The following is a 16,875-nucleotide window of genomic DNA, read 5'->3' on the forward strand; positions in this document are numbered from 1 at the left end:
CAGTTTTTGGTGTCAGAAAACAAGGTACCCCTTCATGTCCTGGGAGCCCTTGCCAGCCCCATCCATTTCCCCATTTCAACCCCACGGGGAAGTGAGGGGGTCTGGGGAATTTGGGTCACACCCCAGGTTGGGCTACAAGGCACATTAACATTTTCAGAAACTAAACTAATTTTTCAGGCCTTGGGTTCTTAAAGCCACCAGCTTTCCAAGAAATTTTAAATCCTGTAAAATTCACCCAAATCCCATAATCGCTCATGGAAACACAGGCTGGACTGATTATTTTTTGCTAAAAGGTTGGCAGGGTTCCAGCTCTGTGAAATGCAGCTCTGCCTAAAGAAAAATCTTTTGTGGGTAAAATCGTGTGCTGGTGGTTCTGGAAAGGGAAGTGAAAACAAGGCATTTCAGGGAAGAAAAAAACCTTTAAAAATAGTSTTGAAGATATCTTTATCCCCATGACTGGAAGAGGAAGGGTCACACTTATTTTTCATCTGCTTTGCCCCATGCCTGCTGAAAGGAAAAGGGGCAGGTAGGTTATTTTTAGGCCCMTCTTCCTGATGCAGATGCAAGAAAAGCCATTTTTCCAAAAGCTGGCTGGAGTTTTGTGTGCTGGGACAGCTGTGGAAACCTTTGTCTGCCCCAGCTATGGGAAAATATGGCTTGAAGAGGGTTTTAGGGAGCAGGAAATTATTTGTGGGTGGCCAAATGAGGGTTGGGGCAGCTCAGTCTTATCATTTATGCTATAGTTTCTGGTCATTTGGCCAGCATACATGTGAGGCATGGACACCAAGAAGCATTTTTTAACGTCCTGAAGGCGTTTTTTAAAGTCCTGTGGGAAAACAGTGTTGCTGCCCCACTCCAAAAACTGTTTTCAGTGCTCTTGCTGGGGAGGATGCAAAACCTTCCCATGCTTTAACTGCTGCACAGYCCCACAGCAGCTTCTCACCTTGCCTGGACCTTTTAATCCCCAYGCCAGTGGATTTAATGTCATTGTATTAAAGAAGGCAGCTTATGGAGAGGCTGATGGGAATTTATTAGCTGGGCTCTTGGGAGGCAGAGCTTATAAAATAGAAACTTAATGAACAGCGTGCTGGACAGAGTTTAAATCATACCTAGAAATCTGCATCCTCTGAGTCTTCACCTCCAAGGCTGATGATCAGTGGAAGCAGTTACACCCATGAGATCCCAGCAAGAGACCAGAGTCACTCTGGAACTCTGAGCAAGAGTGAGGTGGGAGCCAGGACAGTGGCTTTAGATGATTTACAGAGCTAGTGGCACAGTGGTAGAATTAGCTGATTTATTTACGAATTAAAAAAACCACACCAGAATGGTTACATTACACTGCTTTTGATTTTTGCTAAATGTAAACAATAGCACATTGTTTTAGAATTTTGCTTTGTTAATAGCACTGYAAGATGCTCAACCCCTGAAAGCACCTGCCCTATAGAAAGGATTTCCAGACACCTGTGAGGCACCACCGGCTCTCCATCAGGCACAGAGTGCTCCAACAATTGAGTCAATCCAGTTTTAGCTTCCTAATCCCAATTCAGAAGCGGTGAAGCCACATGAGAAAGCACCGATCCAGGAAAAGCTCGCTCTACCGGTTCAATTTTTCTTTTTTTCTTTTTTTTTAACAGGCTTCCTTTGAAACATCAGGCTTCACCCCAGATCATCTGTACATCTAACCTCTTTCCAGAGTAGCCACAAAGCATCCCCAGCAAGAGACACCCAGCCAGCCCAAGAGCTGAGGGAAAGGCAACACATTTGTGTCAGAAATCTTCAGTCACTCCTCCTCCCTCCTTGAATATCAAACACCAGAGCTGACACTGCAAAAGTAGAGATCAAGCTGTAGGATCTGTTCCTGTCACACTGAAGAGAAGCAGGAAAAGGAGCAGGAGATCTGCTGACAGCACCAGGGTTTGACAGTGCTCAGCACTAATGGCCAAGGGAATCACAGGGACATAGTGTCCCTGGAATCCCAGGAACAGCTCACTTGAATTTGTTTTTCAAGAAAAGTGAACTACAAGGAAAGAGCAAGAACAGCTGTGTGTGCAAGGCTGCTGAGTGCCTGTGGGCAGCACTGACAGGAGCAGAGAGCCACAGCCCAGGCATCACAAGGGTGCACAGAGCTGCTCAGGACCTTTTCCTGAACTTTTCCAGAGCAAAACCAAAGGAATTCAAGGCAGAGTTGGGAGTAGCTGATCCAAGAGGACGTGGGAGCAAGACAGGTTTGCAGACATCTGCTTTTGGAATGGARAGTGAGAGAGAGGAGCACGAGGTGATTGATACAGGAAGGAAGGACCAGCAGATGCCCAATTCCTTTTYCTCCCTTTCAAGTATCTGCCACAACATGCCAGAGGTTTCAGGCCACTGTGCCTGAGGGGCCTCGTGTTTCTGATGCTTCCAGTGGTCTCTTCCAATGTCTCCATGTGACCAGTCCCAGGCGAACAGCAAAGATCAAGCAGGTCAGTACCAGCAGAACAACTGGGGACAAAACACAGAAGTGTKTTAGAGCATAAAAGAAAGACAGTGYCTCTTGTCATACCCCAGCTYCTGGAACMRGGGGTATTCAGGGAAAGAGAAAAACCCACAAACAATTGCCAGTATAGGATCCATCACCCCCAGAGCTGTATCTCGCAGAGTTTCACTGCTATACAGGCAAATTTGTCCAATGCTTCCAGGTCAGGGCATGTCTAAAAAGGGGRGAGACTTCCTGGACACAGGAATTAAAATACATTACATTAACAAAATACTCCARGAATAGTTGAACTATATAAAGAAACACGTACTGCTTTGGGAAAAGCACATTCTTGTCCTACCAGCCAAACAAGCTAAACCAGTAAGAATAAAATTTTGCTGGTAGAAACGCACCTACTGCAGGAACAGAGCTGCCTGCCAGAGACCACACTCACCTCCYCATTTCTGGTGGCCACAAGCATCAGGAGACAAACCTCCAGTGCCTCCGTGCCTGTGGCAGACAAGCTTTGCCAAATCCTGCTGGGTGATCCAGACATGACCAGGCTCCAGCTGTGCTTACAGCAAAGGGAACTGTTCTGGAGCAGCTCCAGTGGTGGTGCCAGCCCACAATTTAGCTTTAGCCACTGGTACGTGGCAGTGGGAAGGCTGAAGGGTGGGAATGTGCTCCCTTCTGCTGACCCCGTGGTGGGAATAGACATCTGGAGCTGCTACAGTGAGATTCAGAGTTCACACAGCTCAGTGCCTTTCATGCCAGCATAAAACTGCTCAGAATGGCACAGCTCCTGCCAGACTGTGATTGTACAGAATTTGGACAGCTTAAGCCCTTTTAGCATGGATGACTACACTCAACTCTGCTACAGTGGCTGGCAGCAGCCAGATAATCCCAGGAAAACTTGTTAAGGCTGGCCTGAGCTGTGCACAGGAGAGGAGCAAGTGCAGGGGGTTTGGACTGTGAAGCCCAATGTGGGTCAGGAGCTCAYGCACTGCCAAACAATATGGGGCACATGGAAGCTCCTCTGGCCTGCTCTACATCAGATGGAGCTTCTGGAGCAGCCAAGTGGGTGATGGAGGATTGAAGGACAAAATATTGCACTGGGAAGTKAACTTGAGACAACACAAGGTTTGGATTCGGCCCCAAGGCTCCTGGGTAATGATTTCTGCTTCACTCTTCACTTAGCAAAATGAACCCCTTCAAATATATCTTCTTTTTAACAACGCTTTTAAAGTGGCAAGGCTTTCCAGCCTCAGCACAGAGGAAGGATGTGAAAGTGTTTACCAGCCTTCTTTTACAGGAGTTAGAAAGATTCACCTATAAAAATGTTGTTGGTCAGCAGGGATGAAAAGGAGCTGTTCCTGTACGCGCTGCCAGTCAGAGCTGCTATGACCACCGGGTAGACTGTGAGGTTATAGCGGACATACTTGTCAAGGTAGTAGTTTTCTAGATAAAACCTGTGAAAAGAAAGAGTGACCAAAGTTTTATCTATGTTTTTCCCATTCCCTAAGAAAGGAATTAGACAGACAATGGGGGCTGGGGGGGGGGAGGAGGTGGGCAGTTTGCGGGCCCAAGTTTGGACAAGAGTCCAAAATTTTTCATTTATTAAAAATCAGAAAGTTCATAAATCATTTATTTAAGGTAGGTTTTGAGGGAAAATAAAGTCATGTTTCATATGGTTTTGGTATCACATCCTCACCAGTAATCCTAAAGCAGGCTGGGCTCATGCAAGTCACAAAAATATGTCCCTGGCCCACAAAGTGTGCTGGCTGGCACTGCTGAGAGTCAGGGAATAAAAGCCCTGCCCAGCTCCCAGTTCATCTGCCATGAGTTACAACAGAAGCCTTTGCAGTGAGTGTTGGGAGAGGGACAGGCAAGGGGTGAATTGGAGCCGATGGTCACCATCAGTGAGAGATGGAAGGGATTTTTAGGCATGGAGTCACTTACCATATCAGCAGGCTGAGGGCCAGGATGCTCAGGGAGGCAGTGGTGGCTTTCTCATTGGGCACATTCCACTTGTAGATCAGCACAACRGCGAAGTTGAGCAGCGTGGCGATGCTGGTCCAGGTCACATAGAGAGCCAGCCCGTTCTGGACCTGCCACACAGCACAGCAAGGGACAAGAGTGACACACAGGSTAATCTCTGCCTGTCTTTGGTGACYCATAGCCCCTGGGGCAGTTAAGCCAGCCTTCTGGACCTGGCTGCAAGAAAAGTCCCTCAGCAGGGAGAAAAGGTGAAGCCCTGGAGTTCCAAGGGACTGCAGAGATCCAGCCCAGCAGTGTGTTATCCTGGTGTTTCAGGAGGTGCAAAGAACAGAGCCCACTCCCAGTTTGTGATGAGACACAGACACATTTCCAGAAGGCCTGGCAGGAATTTTTCTGTGCAGGGCAGAAATCTTTCCTTAGCTATGCTCTGCCACCAAATCTTTCACTCCTGATACCTCCAGCACTGCACAGGGTTTGGCTTTTTTCACCATTTACCCACAGCACAGCTTCTCAAAAGCCACCTACCAGAATGCGGATGAGCCAGAGCTCAGCTTTGTGACCCTTGGCAAACCAGGAGGAATGGATGCTCAAGGCTCGGTGGGAAACAAAGAGGGAAGCACACGTGGTCAAAGTCAGGACTGCCAGGAACACCAGGGCAGGAAGGAGGAACCTAGGACAAAGAACATGTACACACACAATAGATACCACATTTTTCTCAGGGGTGTCACAATGCCCTAATTTGTAGCTTTGGTGTTTGGCCTTTACTGGCATTAAGTTGATCAGCCTTTAATAAATGCATTCACGTAGCTCTCATTTTAACACACTGCTGTTGCTGTTTTACTCTGTTAATTTTGAAGTTGTTTTCCTGACTGCAACTGATTTCTTCACCTCTTGAYAATGGTGCTCTCATAAGCCCTTAATGTGACCACCATTATGAAAACAATCCAAGGCAAGGAGCTTAACTGCATTAATGAAGAGAGGCATGGCTCCTGCCTTTCCTGTGGAGGTAAAAATGTAGAAGAACAACAGCTTAGAAGAGATCTTAGATCTCCCCCAAACTTTTACGAAGACTATGTTTTGTCAAAGCCTGAGATAGAGTTTTAGAGGTGTGATTAAGTGTTCACACATAGAGGAAAAAAAAACATAGAGAAAAAAAAGTACTGGGGCAGTCCCAAAAAGAGTGTTAGAAAGTATTTGTAATAAAAAGCAACTCACTCTCGGTCCCACAGAAAGAGCCATCCAACATTGAGGCCATTATTCAGACACCATGCCACGTAAAAAGGTGTTGGCAGCAAGTCTGGCTTCATGAAGACATATCCAAGTTCATTCCTGCCAGGAAAAAGTGGGTATGGAGAAAGAAAAACAATGTTTGCATTGACCAAAGCAACTTTTCTGGCCTCATTTTCTTTATATTAAGAGGGACTTTATGTTGGAGTTAAACATTTTGGCTTAAATCAGATCATTTCTCCTGTGTATCCTCTGATACAATACAGAAATCCCTGTGGCTTTCCCTATCAGGCAGTTATTGATCTCATAGCTCCAGGAAAAGTTTCATGTCCAGTTCAACAAACCAAGAGACTCCCCAATGCTGGGTGTTTGATCTCTAACAGAAAGAAAACTCAAATCATTAACTCCTTAATCCATTAATTTTGGAAGTGGATTCTCAGCCTCCAGCAGTGGGTAGGTGCAGGTAGTGGGTAAATCTGTCAGATCCCTCAAATTGCTGGAAATGAGGCCTCACAGGGGAGTTTACACACTTTGATACCTGTCCATGCCTCAGAGCAATTTCTGTACACCTCCAAACCTTCCCAGCTTTGGATGCTGGACCTAAGAGATACTCCAGCAGCAGAGCTTCAGGCCAAGTCAAGAAAAATGACAGGGGGTTTGCTCTGACCAGAAACCCCAGAAAGGGGGTGGAGAAACTGAGCTACTCCAGAAGGGAAGAGTCACTGTCATTTCTCATTCCCACTATGAAAATAGGGAAAATACCTTCGACAGATCCCCGACAAGGCATAGAGAAGCCAGGCGAGCTGCCAGGCGTAGATGACATTCCAGATGAGGAAAGTCCATCCAGCTGGTGTGAAATCAGTGCTGTATTTRGCTGAGATGTTTCCAGGGGTTGTCCTGAACAGACCTGTGGTGGTGAATGTTGTKGCAGGCAAAAGTGTTATTACATCCTAGGGATGGGGAAAGACTGCTGATTTCCCTTACCCTTCAATCTTCCTTTCTGCCTCGTGGGTTTGGGGATGATGGGACCACACCCTCAGTGCAAACCAACCAGGTGCTGCAAGTGGTTTAGACATCCATTATGGGATCACTGTCCCTTATTGGGAGCACTGAGCACCTTCCCTCTTACACAGAACMAGAAAATCCAGCTCTGTGCAAACCAGAGGAAAGCACAATGGCAATTCCTGGCAGATTCAGCTGGRTAATGCTCAAAATCAGCACCACTGTCATCTACAAACCCACAGCAGCAGCCTGGACATCTTCCACCAGGGGTACAAGGGCATGCAAAGACTGCCTTTCAACCATCACTGGATCCAGGCTCACTGGGGACATTTACCTGGATTTCAAGGGACTGGATGGGGTTCAGACACTGCTGTAACACCTGGAACATGTAGCAGCTGCTTCCACCTTTCACAGAGCATCACCATTTGGAGAGGTGATGAGGTAACAAACAGATCACCCCATCTAAGCCACCTTATACCATTAAATGATACAAAGCATGAAACCCAGCTCTCAACTAAGAAAATTTGCTTGCATTACCTTTGAAAGTCCCAGTGGCATTTCCAGCATTCATTATCACCATGCCCGTGAACGTAGCCAGAGACAGAAACATCACCAAAATCTTCAACTTATGTGGAGCATCCATCTTAYTCTGAAACACATCAGAGACATTGTTGGGCTATCCTAAAGGATGCTTGSATTTGTTCCACATCCCAGAGACTGCTTTAGAAATAATTTTGTAATGCATAAATTTTAACTTTATTTGTGGGGTTTTCATTAGAACTAAAGAGGCCTTGTGTGGGYTAGAAGCATCTCTGTTTGCAGAGASCTCGTGARRTTGCAGAATGGAAATGGGAAATCTCAGAAATGGGAAGTCCCTGTCTCCTGTGCCACCCTCCATCCCTTACTGGCACAGTGTAAGAGCTGTAGTTTAGGTTTGCCTAAGGTTTTCACAGTGGCCTGAATAATTAGCCCACAAAATTAGCTTATCTTGCACCACTATAGCAGTGAAGCAAACAGGCTTATCAATTTTGCCCACTCTAGGAAGCAAATAKGAAAATGTTCAAGTCTTTGCTTTGCAGCCAAGAGCCTTTTAGTCCAACATAACTTTTCACATTTACCTCTCTAATCCTGTAACTCCTACAAATTAACTTCCTTTCATGGTGGTATTACCTCCTCATCTATTGGCTGYAAATAAGCTTTAAATGCTTCAGCACGACTCAAGAACTTTATAGACTACAAAATCCACATTCTACAATTTTTCAAGGTTAGTAAGTAGTGACATGAGCTTTCCCAARTGATTTCTATTAGCCCAGCATTTGCTCTGTCTCAGAAAAGTTCAGTGCCATCTCTAAGGGTAAGAACACATGCACCCAACTATARGCAGCAGCTTTATTTCTCCTCACAGCTCAACACTTGAGCTGCTTTCTCTGTACAGTGGCACTTCAATGCTTTCCAGAGTTGGCAGGAGTAACAATTGAGTTGTTTCACATTGCTCAGTCTTGAACTGATAAATTCCAGTTCCCGCTTCAGTGGATTGTTTTATGGTTCCAGGCTTTGTTCACAGAATGAGCTGCATCCTGACACGTCACAAGGAAGTGGGAAGGGAAATTCTGTTTTCTGCGAATCCATACATGCTTTTCCCTTTTCAGTTTTATTTGAACAGCAAAAACATCCTTTTTTAAAAATAAAAATTAAAATCCCATGTGGAAGAACTCAAGATATGAAATCCCAGCTAGATTTATGTCAGTCAAACCACAGAAAAACGTCTTCAACAGACACACTGGATTAACAAATTCTGRAAAGAAATATCCAGTTGTACTGTTAGAGATATCTTTTCTGGCTCAGGAAATGACTGACATGCAGATTTCTGAAAGCCATGAAAACGTAAGAGAAAAATATCACAGTACACTTGTCAACGAGCAAGGAAAGAAGGCAAGAATAGGACATTTGGCCACTCCAAACCAGTACACGGGACAARATGGTCCTGTGGTCTCCCTGAAAGGCCAAATCTCTGTCCTGCCAGAGTCCTGCAGTTGACTTCAGCATTACATTTCTTTTTCATTAGCATATTGGGGAGAGCCTTGATTGTACAGCTTCAGAGAAACCCAAGTTTGCTCACGGGAAGTCTAGGAGGAAAGCCTTATTAAACAGGTCAATAGTTTCACTACTGCCTCTCACCTCCTGCCTCCCTGTAACTTATTGCTTGCAATAAATGTCTGCAATATTTCCTGCCTGCAGTCTCCAGTAATAAACACCCATTAGAAGAATAAGAAATATTACTCACAGGGATCCTTACAAGCTTTTTGGCAAGCTTGTGGTTCAGCTACAAGCAGCGCTGGGGAGCCTCCGCCGCCTAACCTTGAAGAGATTTCATACAGCTCTCAGCAGATTAATAATCACTTAATATTAAAAGAAAAATAAAAAATTGCAGCAGTTACACATGCTTTCTGTCTGTGTGCTGCTGCAGCCTCCAATTGGCTACAGCCTCCCAAAAACAAGCACTTATGCAAGAGAAATGTGATTACTTAACCAAAGCCTTTTATAACAGCCAGACATTTCGTATAACATTGCATGCTCCCAACTTGTTGGCAGACAGAAGCTAATGAGTGCATGCTCTGGGCTCTTGCCTGCTTTGTCCTTCCCCATCYCTGCCAGGAGGAGAGAAACTGAGCACTTAGTGAAAAATATTGCATCTCTAAATCTTAGCACTCCTGAGTGGGAAATGCTGGCAGAGGGTGCTGGAGAAACAGCGTGGATTTGGGGTTTGGGGAAGATGGAGATAAAAAATGGTTTGAGTAGGAAGGGAGCTGAAAGATCATCTGTCCCCAACAACCCCCTTGCTGTGGGCAGGGACACCTTCCACTAGACCATGTTACTCAAAGCCCCATCCAGCCTGGGATTTAACACTTCCAGGGATGAACACACAGATGTAATACACAGAAAAGTTTATGTTGAAAAAGATSTCTAAGATCCAGTCTAACCATTAACAACATAGATCCATAGCCTGGATCCTGTGAGCAGCTACAGGCCTTCCCATAGCCCCAGAATGAGATTGGTTCACRAGTAAATTTTTGGGTTTTGATATAGAAAAGGCTCCTGCCCCGCAGTGCAAGCCCATCCCACAGAAGCAGTGCAAGMCATGCAAGCTGATCAGTCTCTGCCTGCATCTCTGTCTGCTACAGAACCACAGCCTCACCACATCCACTGCTTCCATTTTATACTTCTGCTCCTTTCCTCTCACATTTCAATTTTATAGCAAATTTAAAAACATTCTTCAGCATCCAAATGTAATTTACCTTGTGYTGCCACAATGCTTACCAAGCAGACAGTCTGGCTGGGAACTGCCCCATGTCAAAYATAAAAGCAATGAATTAACTAGCACCCATCCTCATTGGGAACAACATCATGGGACTGGGACTCAACCCAGCTGGAGATTCCTTGGCCATTGAGATAGGGGTGGAAAGCCTATAGGAATTCAGATTTGCCAGCCGTGGGAAGTGGAGGGCATCCAGCCAGCACTGCTGTTGTCTATCCATCAGTGTAGGTGTGAGGGCCACCCTTTGAAGGCATCCTGAGGTCCACCCTTCCGAGGTATTCTGATGTGGAAAGCAGTGGTTTAAGTATGGTTATTTCTCATTAGCTAACATGTTGTGCTTCACACATGGATCAAAAACAAGAGCTGCCTGAGCTGCTTGTGCGTATTCCTTGAGTAAGACAAAGATCTGAGCTCACAGCATGATGGCATTGGCATTTTTAYCTCCTTTTTTCACCTTGTGAATCCCCCAGATGTGTGCACAGGGACCCATGTCCTAGAAACTGCCCTCCAGCACTTGTTGCAGCAAGCATGGGCTGAAATACAAGCAGAGCCATTTCAGACACTGCATGGCCTCTGTTCCTAGGAGATTAAAATCTACAATGCACCTTTTTCTGTGCTGGACTATATCTTGTTTATGGCCCTCTCAGASATATCTAGTGTGTATATGCATGTGTGTGTTTTTGCTCATCAGATAGCCCAAATGACCTCAGCRTGATGTCAGACATTACATTTTCATCCAACAAATGGGGGCCTGAAATTCTTCACTGAATACAGGCCAATTTCAGAAGAAATCACAACACAAGCCTTGGATAAAATATTCAAAATTATTCTATCATGCAGCTCTACCAAAATCCCCTCAAGTACATTTGTAAAGCACAGAGMAATGTACTTAGTGCTTATAAAGTTATTAAAATTGAACAGCTCTTGCTTCAGTAGGCTGCACAAAATTCCCAAAAGTGGGAATGCTCAGGACACCTGAAGCCTTAAGATACCAGAATCAAACTCAAAGGAAGCTTTTATGGGAAGGCCCTAMCTTTCTATAGTGTATCTTCTCTGAAAGAACTTTCAGGCTTATTCTTTGAGATGGGTTTAGTTGAATATCTTTTCTGGCCTGATGAGAAAATAAAATTATATTGTCAGAGGAGTGGAAAATGCAATTATATTGATTTCAGACAAGAAATAGCTGCTAATGTTTGTATGAACAAAGAGAAGCATGGCACAATCTGTGTTCACAAAAGGATGTGTCTTGAAACCCAGATATGCTGCTGAATAAAATCACTGGAACCAATTCCATGGCACAGACAGTGGTCAGTACTTTTCAAGACAAGTTGCTTTGCATCAATTGTAAGTTTGTATTCAACTGGTTCATGATAGAGAAAAAATTTCCAACTAGCAATTATTTTACCATCATGGCAGCTTCTCAGTGATAAACAGAGGAAAATACATTCTTCTCCTGTATTACCAAAAATCTTTAAAGGGTCTATATTTAGACTYTTCACAGCCCTCGTTTGTTTAAACAGAGGAAGAAAATTAATAGGACAAAAGCTGTGTTTCAGGAAGGAGAGCTCTACCGTGCCCATCCCTCTCCATGTAGCACCACAATGTGCTCCAGCAGCATCAGTGACACCAACTCACACACCAGAGCAGCACTGGTTGCACTGGGACCACAGCTCTGCTGTCACTCCTTTCATGTCCCACTTCCCATGCTCTGGAAAGCCATGTAAGCATTTACAAGGTGATCAGCTAGCACGAGCAGACTTCGTGCTGGCATTAATGTCTTGCTGACAAGAGGAAGATCCTATATTTTAAAAAAAATCCCACAACATGAATCCTCCTGCTAGTAGCTGAAATAAAATGTTATTGGCACAGACAGTTTGAGTCCCAGAACAGAAAGTAGAAGCCAATTGCTTTCTACCTAGAGGTGCCCCTGTGGAGGCCCTGTCCTCAAAATAAACTCATTTTGCACTGTGCAGGAACTGAGACAAGTTCATGTGTGGGCAGCTCACCCACCWAATGGCACACACTGCCAGCTGCAGGAAACTCCAGAAAGCAAAGCCCCAGGAACACCTCCCCAGCAAGGCAGGAGCTCAGCAATTCAGATCACTCTGCCAGAACCTTTTGTCCCCATCAGCAGTGATGATGGGTTTAAATCCTAAAGCTATTCTGCACACTCAGGACTCAGGTTTAATCTTTGTAGCCACTTGCTTTAACTCCAGGCTTTCCCAGTGTGTTGGGCAAACTGGCACCCAAGAGTCAGTGACCTCATTGGAAACCATTTTCAGGCCAAGTTCAGCAAGTGTTGACAACCAAATATACTAATCTTCTAACAACAGCTCAAGCATCCTAATCCTGCAGTGGGTTAATCTGGGTGCCTTCAATGCCAGGGATTTGCCTTTCCTTGCTGCTAGAAGGGATGGGATTTGGCTGTGCACATTAGGATGGGTGCACAGYGAAGAGGATCTGTGTTAGCAATCCCCTTTGGGTATTTTAAGAAGGAAAATCATCTGCTTTTTATTGTTGGAGAACAGATCCAGCCTTTGGCAGCAGGGAAATATCTCCAGGTTTGAGGGAGCAAGAAGAATAAGGAACTGACTACCCTCATATTTTCAATCAGACTTAAAGCTGCCATGTTAAAAATCATTGACTGATCTCCAAATCTTTTCATGAACTCTAGATTAAGGACACTATTGTAAGCATTTAAGGAACTCAAACTAACCCCTGCCAAGTGTTGTAAGAGGGAAAAAGACAATGCATTTCTGGCTCTAAACTAAACTTCTAAGAAGTAACAAAAAATATTATCCCCAGATGTTCTCACTTACTGTTCAAGGACTGGTAAGCTTTTCTTCTYCAARAGTYTGCCTGCAGCARTGTTCAGTGTCTGGCAGGCAGMATCCACAGCATCAGATCAGGAKCAGAGCAGCAGGAAGGCACAAGGARCCASAAACTCACCTGCACAWCCCASYCCTTCAAACAGGATGGCTGTGAAGGGATGAGGAAAACAGCAGAGCTGRGCTGCAASWAACAAACACACAATTGTATGGCTGGATATCTTCAATTTATAAAACTTCTTAATGGCATAAAGTTTATTTTATTCAATGCCATGGCATTACTGCTCCTCACAGGACTCTCCYGTGTCCTCCTCAACCACTGAAGGAATGCTTAAACCAACAGCATTCATTCAGCTCTCTGTTTGCTCAGTGTCACTTCTCTATCCTCATGGATTTTAAGAATATTATTCTCCTGGACAGCTTCATCACTATCACCCTGGAATGCTTCACAAGCATTTAATTGTTTTTCTYCCCACAATTCCATGAGAAAGAGCAACAGCCAACCCCTTGCACTGACAGCAGAATTGTCTCTGAGCCCTCACCGGGTACCAGTGGCTGCTTTGCAGAGCCCAGGATAATCAGAAACAGAGGCAGATAGGAAGGGAGGAAAAGCACCTGGATGTGGTCAGAGAATAAGTTTTTCTGACTTTTGTGGGAGCAGAGAGCTGCCTTCATTTACAGCTGCAATATCCAGGTCAGCATACAACCTCTCATGCAGAAAGCCTGCTTGAGAGRTAACTCGGGTGGCCTGATTTTCTTTATGGTGCTTTTTTGGTGGCACTTTATGTGCTTCAGTGCAGTAGTGTCACCTATAATTGGCAGTGTTCAATGCATCTCTCCTGCTGAGCATTTAGAAAATGACAAACATTTGGATGGCAACAGCTTTTCTACAAGAGGACAATGTGAAGATTAAACAGAAAACTTCCATTCACACCAGAGTGCCTCACTTGAGTAGGAATCTTTAACATAGAAATTTTGCAATCTAATTATCTGGGTATTTTTTAAGGCAACTGGGGTTTATATAAAAGGCCATCCTATGGAAATATATCACCTCCTACTTGAATTATTAGCGGAATTAGAACACYTAGTCTCATTACTATGGAAATTAGCAGAACAAAACTCATTGCAAGACCTTAGAGGTAGAGAAAGTGATTTTTTTTTTTATGAAGAAGAGTCCAGTGAGTTGGTCCTACCCACTCCCACTCTCCCAKCAACATACTCACATGCACAGGACTGATTGCATCGATCAGGTCAGGATCAGCTGTGTGCAGCAAAAAGCACATGGGGTAAAACCACCACTACCACCACTCCACTGCATCTCTGGGATGGGCTCTCCTTTATTTTTGATTGCATCTTTTATACCCTTCAGCAGTGGATATGATGATCTTGTGTCTCACCCTTTAAGAGTTTCAGGCAAAACYGAGCCTTTTGTTACCCTTATCTGGCCATTTCACACTCTCTACAGCGTGGGTCATCATCTTGTCACCTTATCTCAAGGCTCAGGTTTGGGTTTTGTCCCCTGGTTACCTATTTGCATGGAACACATGGGGTGGTTCTGCAGCAATTAACTCCTGCCACTCCTTTAACCCTTCCTGTGCTGTTTTTCTGTTGCCTTCAGCCAGGAATTCCCATTCACACGGGTATTGGTATTTCTGCTGAAAACCTCCACATCAGGCAGGTCTTAAACCACTTMAGATCCTGGCAGAAGTTGGAAGCTGTTAACTTCCTGTTAACCAGAGCAGGGAAMAACTTTGGCACAAATAACACAGCTTTTGGCTGGCTGTACAAAAATCCAGTGATTGAAAATTTCTGCACATTTTGGCAAATTATAGGCAGCAGTCCCTCTCAGTGGTTCTTTTGCATGGATGGTACCACATAAGCTTCATTCACCCTCCTTCCCACATCMCTCATCCTTGTCCATCTGCTCACCTGTCTCATTCTCACCATTCCACACAATTGCTCCCATCCCCTTTCCCTTAGGGAAAATACCACTTCCATTGGTTTCTGGCAATGTCTACCCTCTCCTCTTTCACAAGGATKTGAAAAAGGATTTTCAGACCTACAATCTTACAGAATCCTTTGGCTACTTCCCGAAGGCAAAAAAGTATGTCCTTTGCTCCATGTGCACATTCCAGACAAATTTTCAGGCTGCCTTTCAGAACATGGAAGTGTTCAAATAATCAAAAAGTCATTTCAGTCAGAAATTCAAGAAAAAAACAGCAGTTTCCTCCCTGAGCCAAAACCATCAAGACCTCTTGTACTGGAACTTCTCAGAAACAAACTAAGCCTGAGGCAAGAAGGAAACAATGGAAAATTGCAGCAACGAGGGAAAACTGCAGCCAAAAAGGGAATTTTGGTGAAGTAAAAAGTGAAAAAAGGGAGCTCTAGCAGGAAGCATAAAGAAGCCATAACTGCAAACAATGCTGTAATTTTTGCCTACAGTAAATCCGTGAACTGAAGATGTGTGCACAGCCATATATCCTGATCCTCASAGAGCACTCTGCAGCTTCCCCAAGTCACACAGGAAGTGTTTTTATTCCTTCAAGCTGGAGACCAGGTGTGCCTCTGGAAAGCCAGCTGAACACAGGGGCTTTACATCTCAAGAAGGTAAAATGCAATTTCTCACAGAAGCCTTTTCCAACACACAAATGTTCCCAGGCCCTGCCACCCATCACTGGAGGCTTGTCTGCTCCTGAAAATGCAGATGAGGACCACCCCTAGTGCATCTGGAAATCTGGAAAGAGAAAGAATTGTTTAGGCTGGAAAAGGCCTCTAAGAACATCAAGAYCGAATGTTAACCCAGCACTAAATCATGTCTCCAAGTGCCACATCTACACATCTTTTAAATAAATCCAGGGATGGTGACTCCAACCACTTCTCTGGGCAGGCTATAAGAAATGGCGCCTAACATCCAATCTAAACCTCAGAATAACAGAAGCATCCAGAAAGGTCAGAAGCATGATCAGCCATGATCTCTTTTGAAGCAATTAGCAGCAGATTGATGAGTGAGCTCCTACAAGAAAAAGCAGTGAGAGCCCAAACCCTGCGCACATGGGAGAGGTGCATCAACTCTGCACCATCATCTTCTTCCCATATTTTCCACTGAACACCAAAAYCTTATGCTATCTTAGTCCAAACACCCTTCAGGGTTATCTTGGTGCTACTTTTTACAATTCAGTCATCCAAGCAGTGTCTGCCCTTCCTCCTTTGCCTCCTTCCTACTAATTAATTTTTCGGTGAAACTCATGGTGTTAGCAGTTTTGATCTGGTTATCCTGTTGAGGCTTGTCTGCAGTCAGAACCCACAAAGCCTCAGTAGGGCCATCCCCGTGAGGTTGCTGCCATGCCTGGGAAGCCAGCTGGACTATCAGCTCTCTGGATAACAGCACAACATCCCTTTCTCCTGCATTCCAGCTTCCAAATGTGTGGAAATGCCATCAGCACAGGGATCAGGCAGTCCACAGACTGAGGCACSTTCCCAAAACACAATGTGGGCCATGGAAGACACAAATGACTGGCCAGTCCATCMCCACCCCTCTCTCATCAGCATTAGGAGCTCAGACACAACTTGAGGCATACCATAACTCATTTTGCTTGAAAGTCTGTAGAAGTGCCAGAGTCAGACCCTACAGAYAAACTCAGGATCCTTCTCACCAAGTGTATTTTTTTTTTAAGATGCTGAGTGGTTATTACTGCAGAAGAGGTTATTTATAGGCGATATAATCTGCCAGTCTGCCACATGGCCCTGCAAAGCTCCTGTGTTAAAACACCAGCAGACATAGGAGCTGCTTTGAACAACTCATCCCTGAGCAATTGGGAATCAAGGAGAATCAGCACTCATTGCTAAAAGCCATGCTCTGACCACAGATACTTCCACAGAGAACTCACCAGCCATGTGAGAAGCAGAACACAGGAATTCCACTTCCAAAAATTAGGAAATACACACTGAAAAGAGCAAACTCAAACAGCAAAGGTTTGGGGAGGTGTTTTTTGGCTTTTTTCCACCAACATGAAACAGTCCACATCTTACATGCAGAGAAGTTTTTTCTT

At 44.7% G+C, this 16,875-nt stretch overlaps 1 protein-coding gene across 2 annotated transcripts; it reads right to left on the reverse strand.

The window, feature by feature from the left end:
- Window positions 1-759: 759 nt before the first annotated feature.
- On the reverse strand, window positions 760-12,865 carry LOC130583809 (uncharacterized). 2 transcript variants are annotated; one of them, XM_057383407.1, is made up of 9 exons: window positions 12,818-12,865; window positions 8,967-9,040; window positions 7,220-7,331; window positions 6,443-6,587; window positions 5,669-5,782; window positions 4,979-5,123; window positions 4,415-4,563; window positions 3,785-3,924; window positions 760-2,481 (listed from the first exon to the last, which is right to left on the reverse strand). In XM_057383407.1, the coding sequence occupies exons 3-9, from the start codon at window positions 7,323-7,325 to the stop codon at window positions 2,360-2,362; spliced, it is 921 nt and encodes a 306-aa protein (XP_057239390.1). In that variant the 5' UTR covers window positions 7,326-7,331; window positions 8,967-9,040; window positions 12,818-12,865; the 3' UTR covers window positions 760-2,359. The 2 variants fall into 2 exon arrangements, with proteins under 2 accessions (XP_057239390.1, XP_057239389.1); XM_057383406.1 differs by lacking the exon at window positions 12,818-12,865 and having other exon boundaries at window positions 8,967-9,961.
- Between the last annotated feature and the right edge of the window lie 4,010 nt (window positions 12,866-16,875).

This window comes from Malurus melanocephalus, unplaced genomic scaffold (genome assembly GCF_030028575.1).
Source record: "Malurus melanocephalus ecotype Western Australia unplaced genomic scaffold, MMel_1.1 scaffold_630, whole genome shotgun sequence".
Taxonomy (NCBI): Eukaryota; Metazoa; Chordata; class Aves; order Passeriformes; family Maluridae; genus Malurus; species Malurus melanocephalus.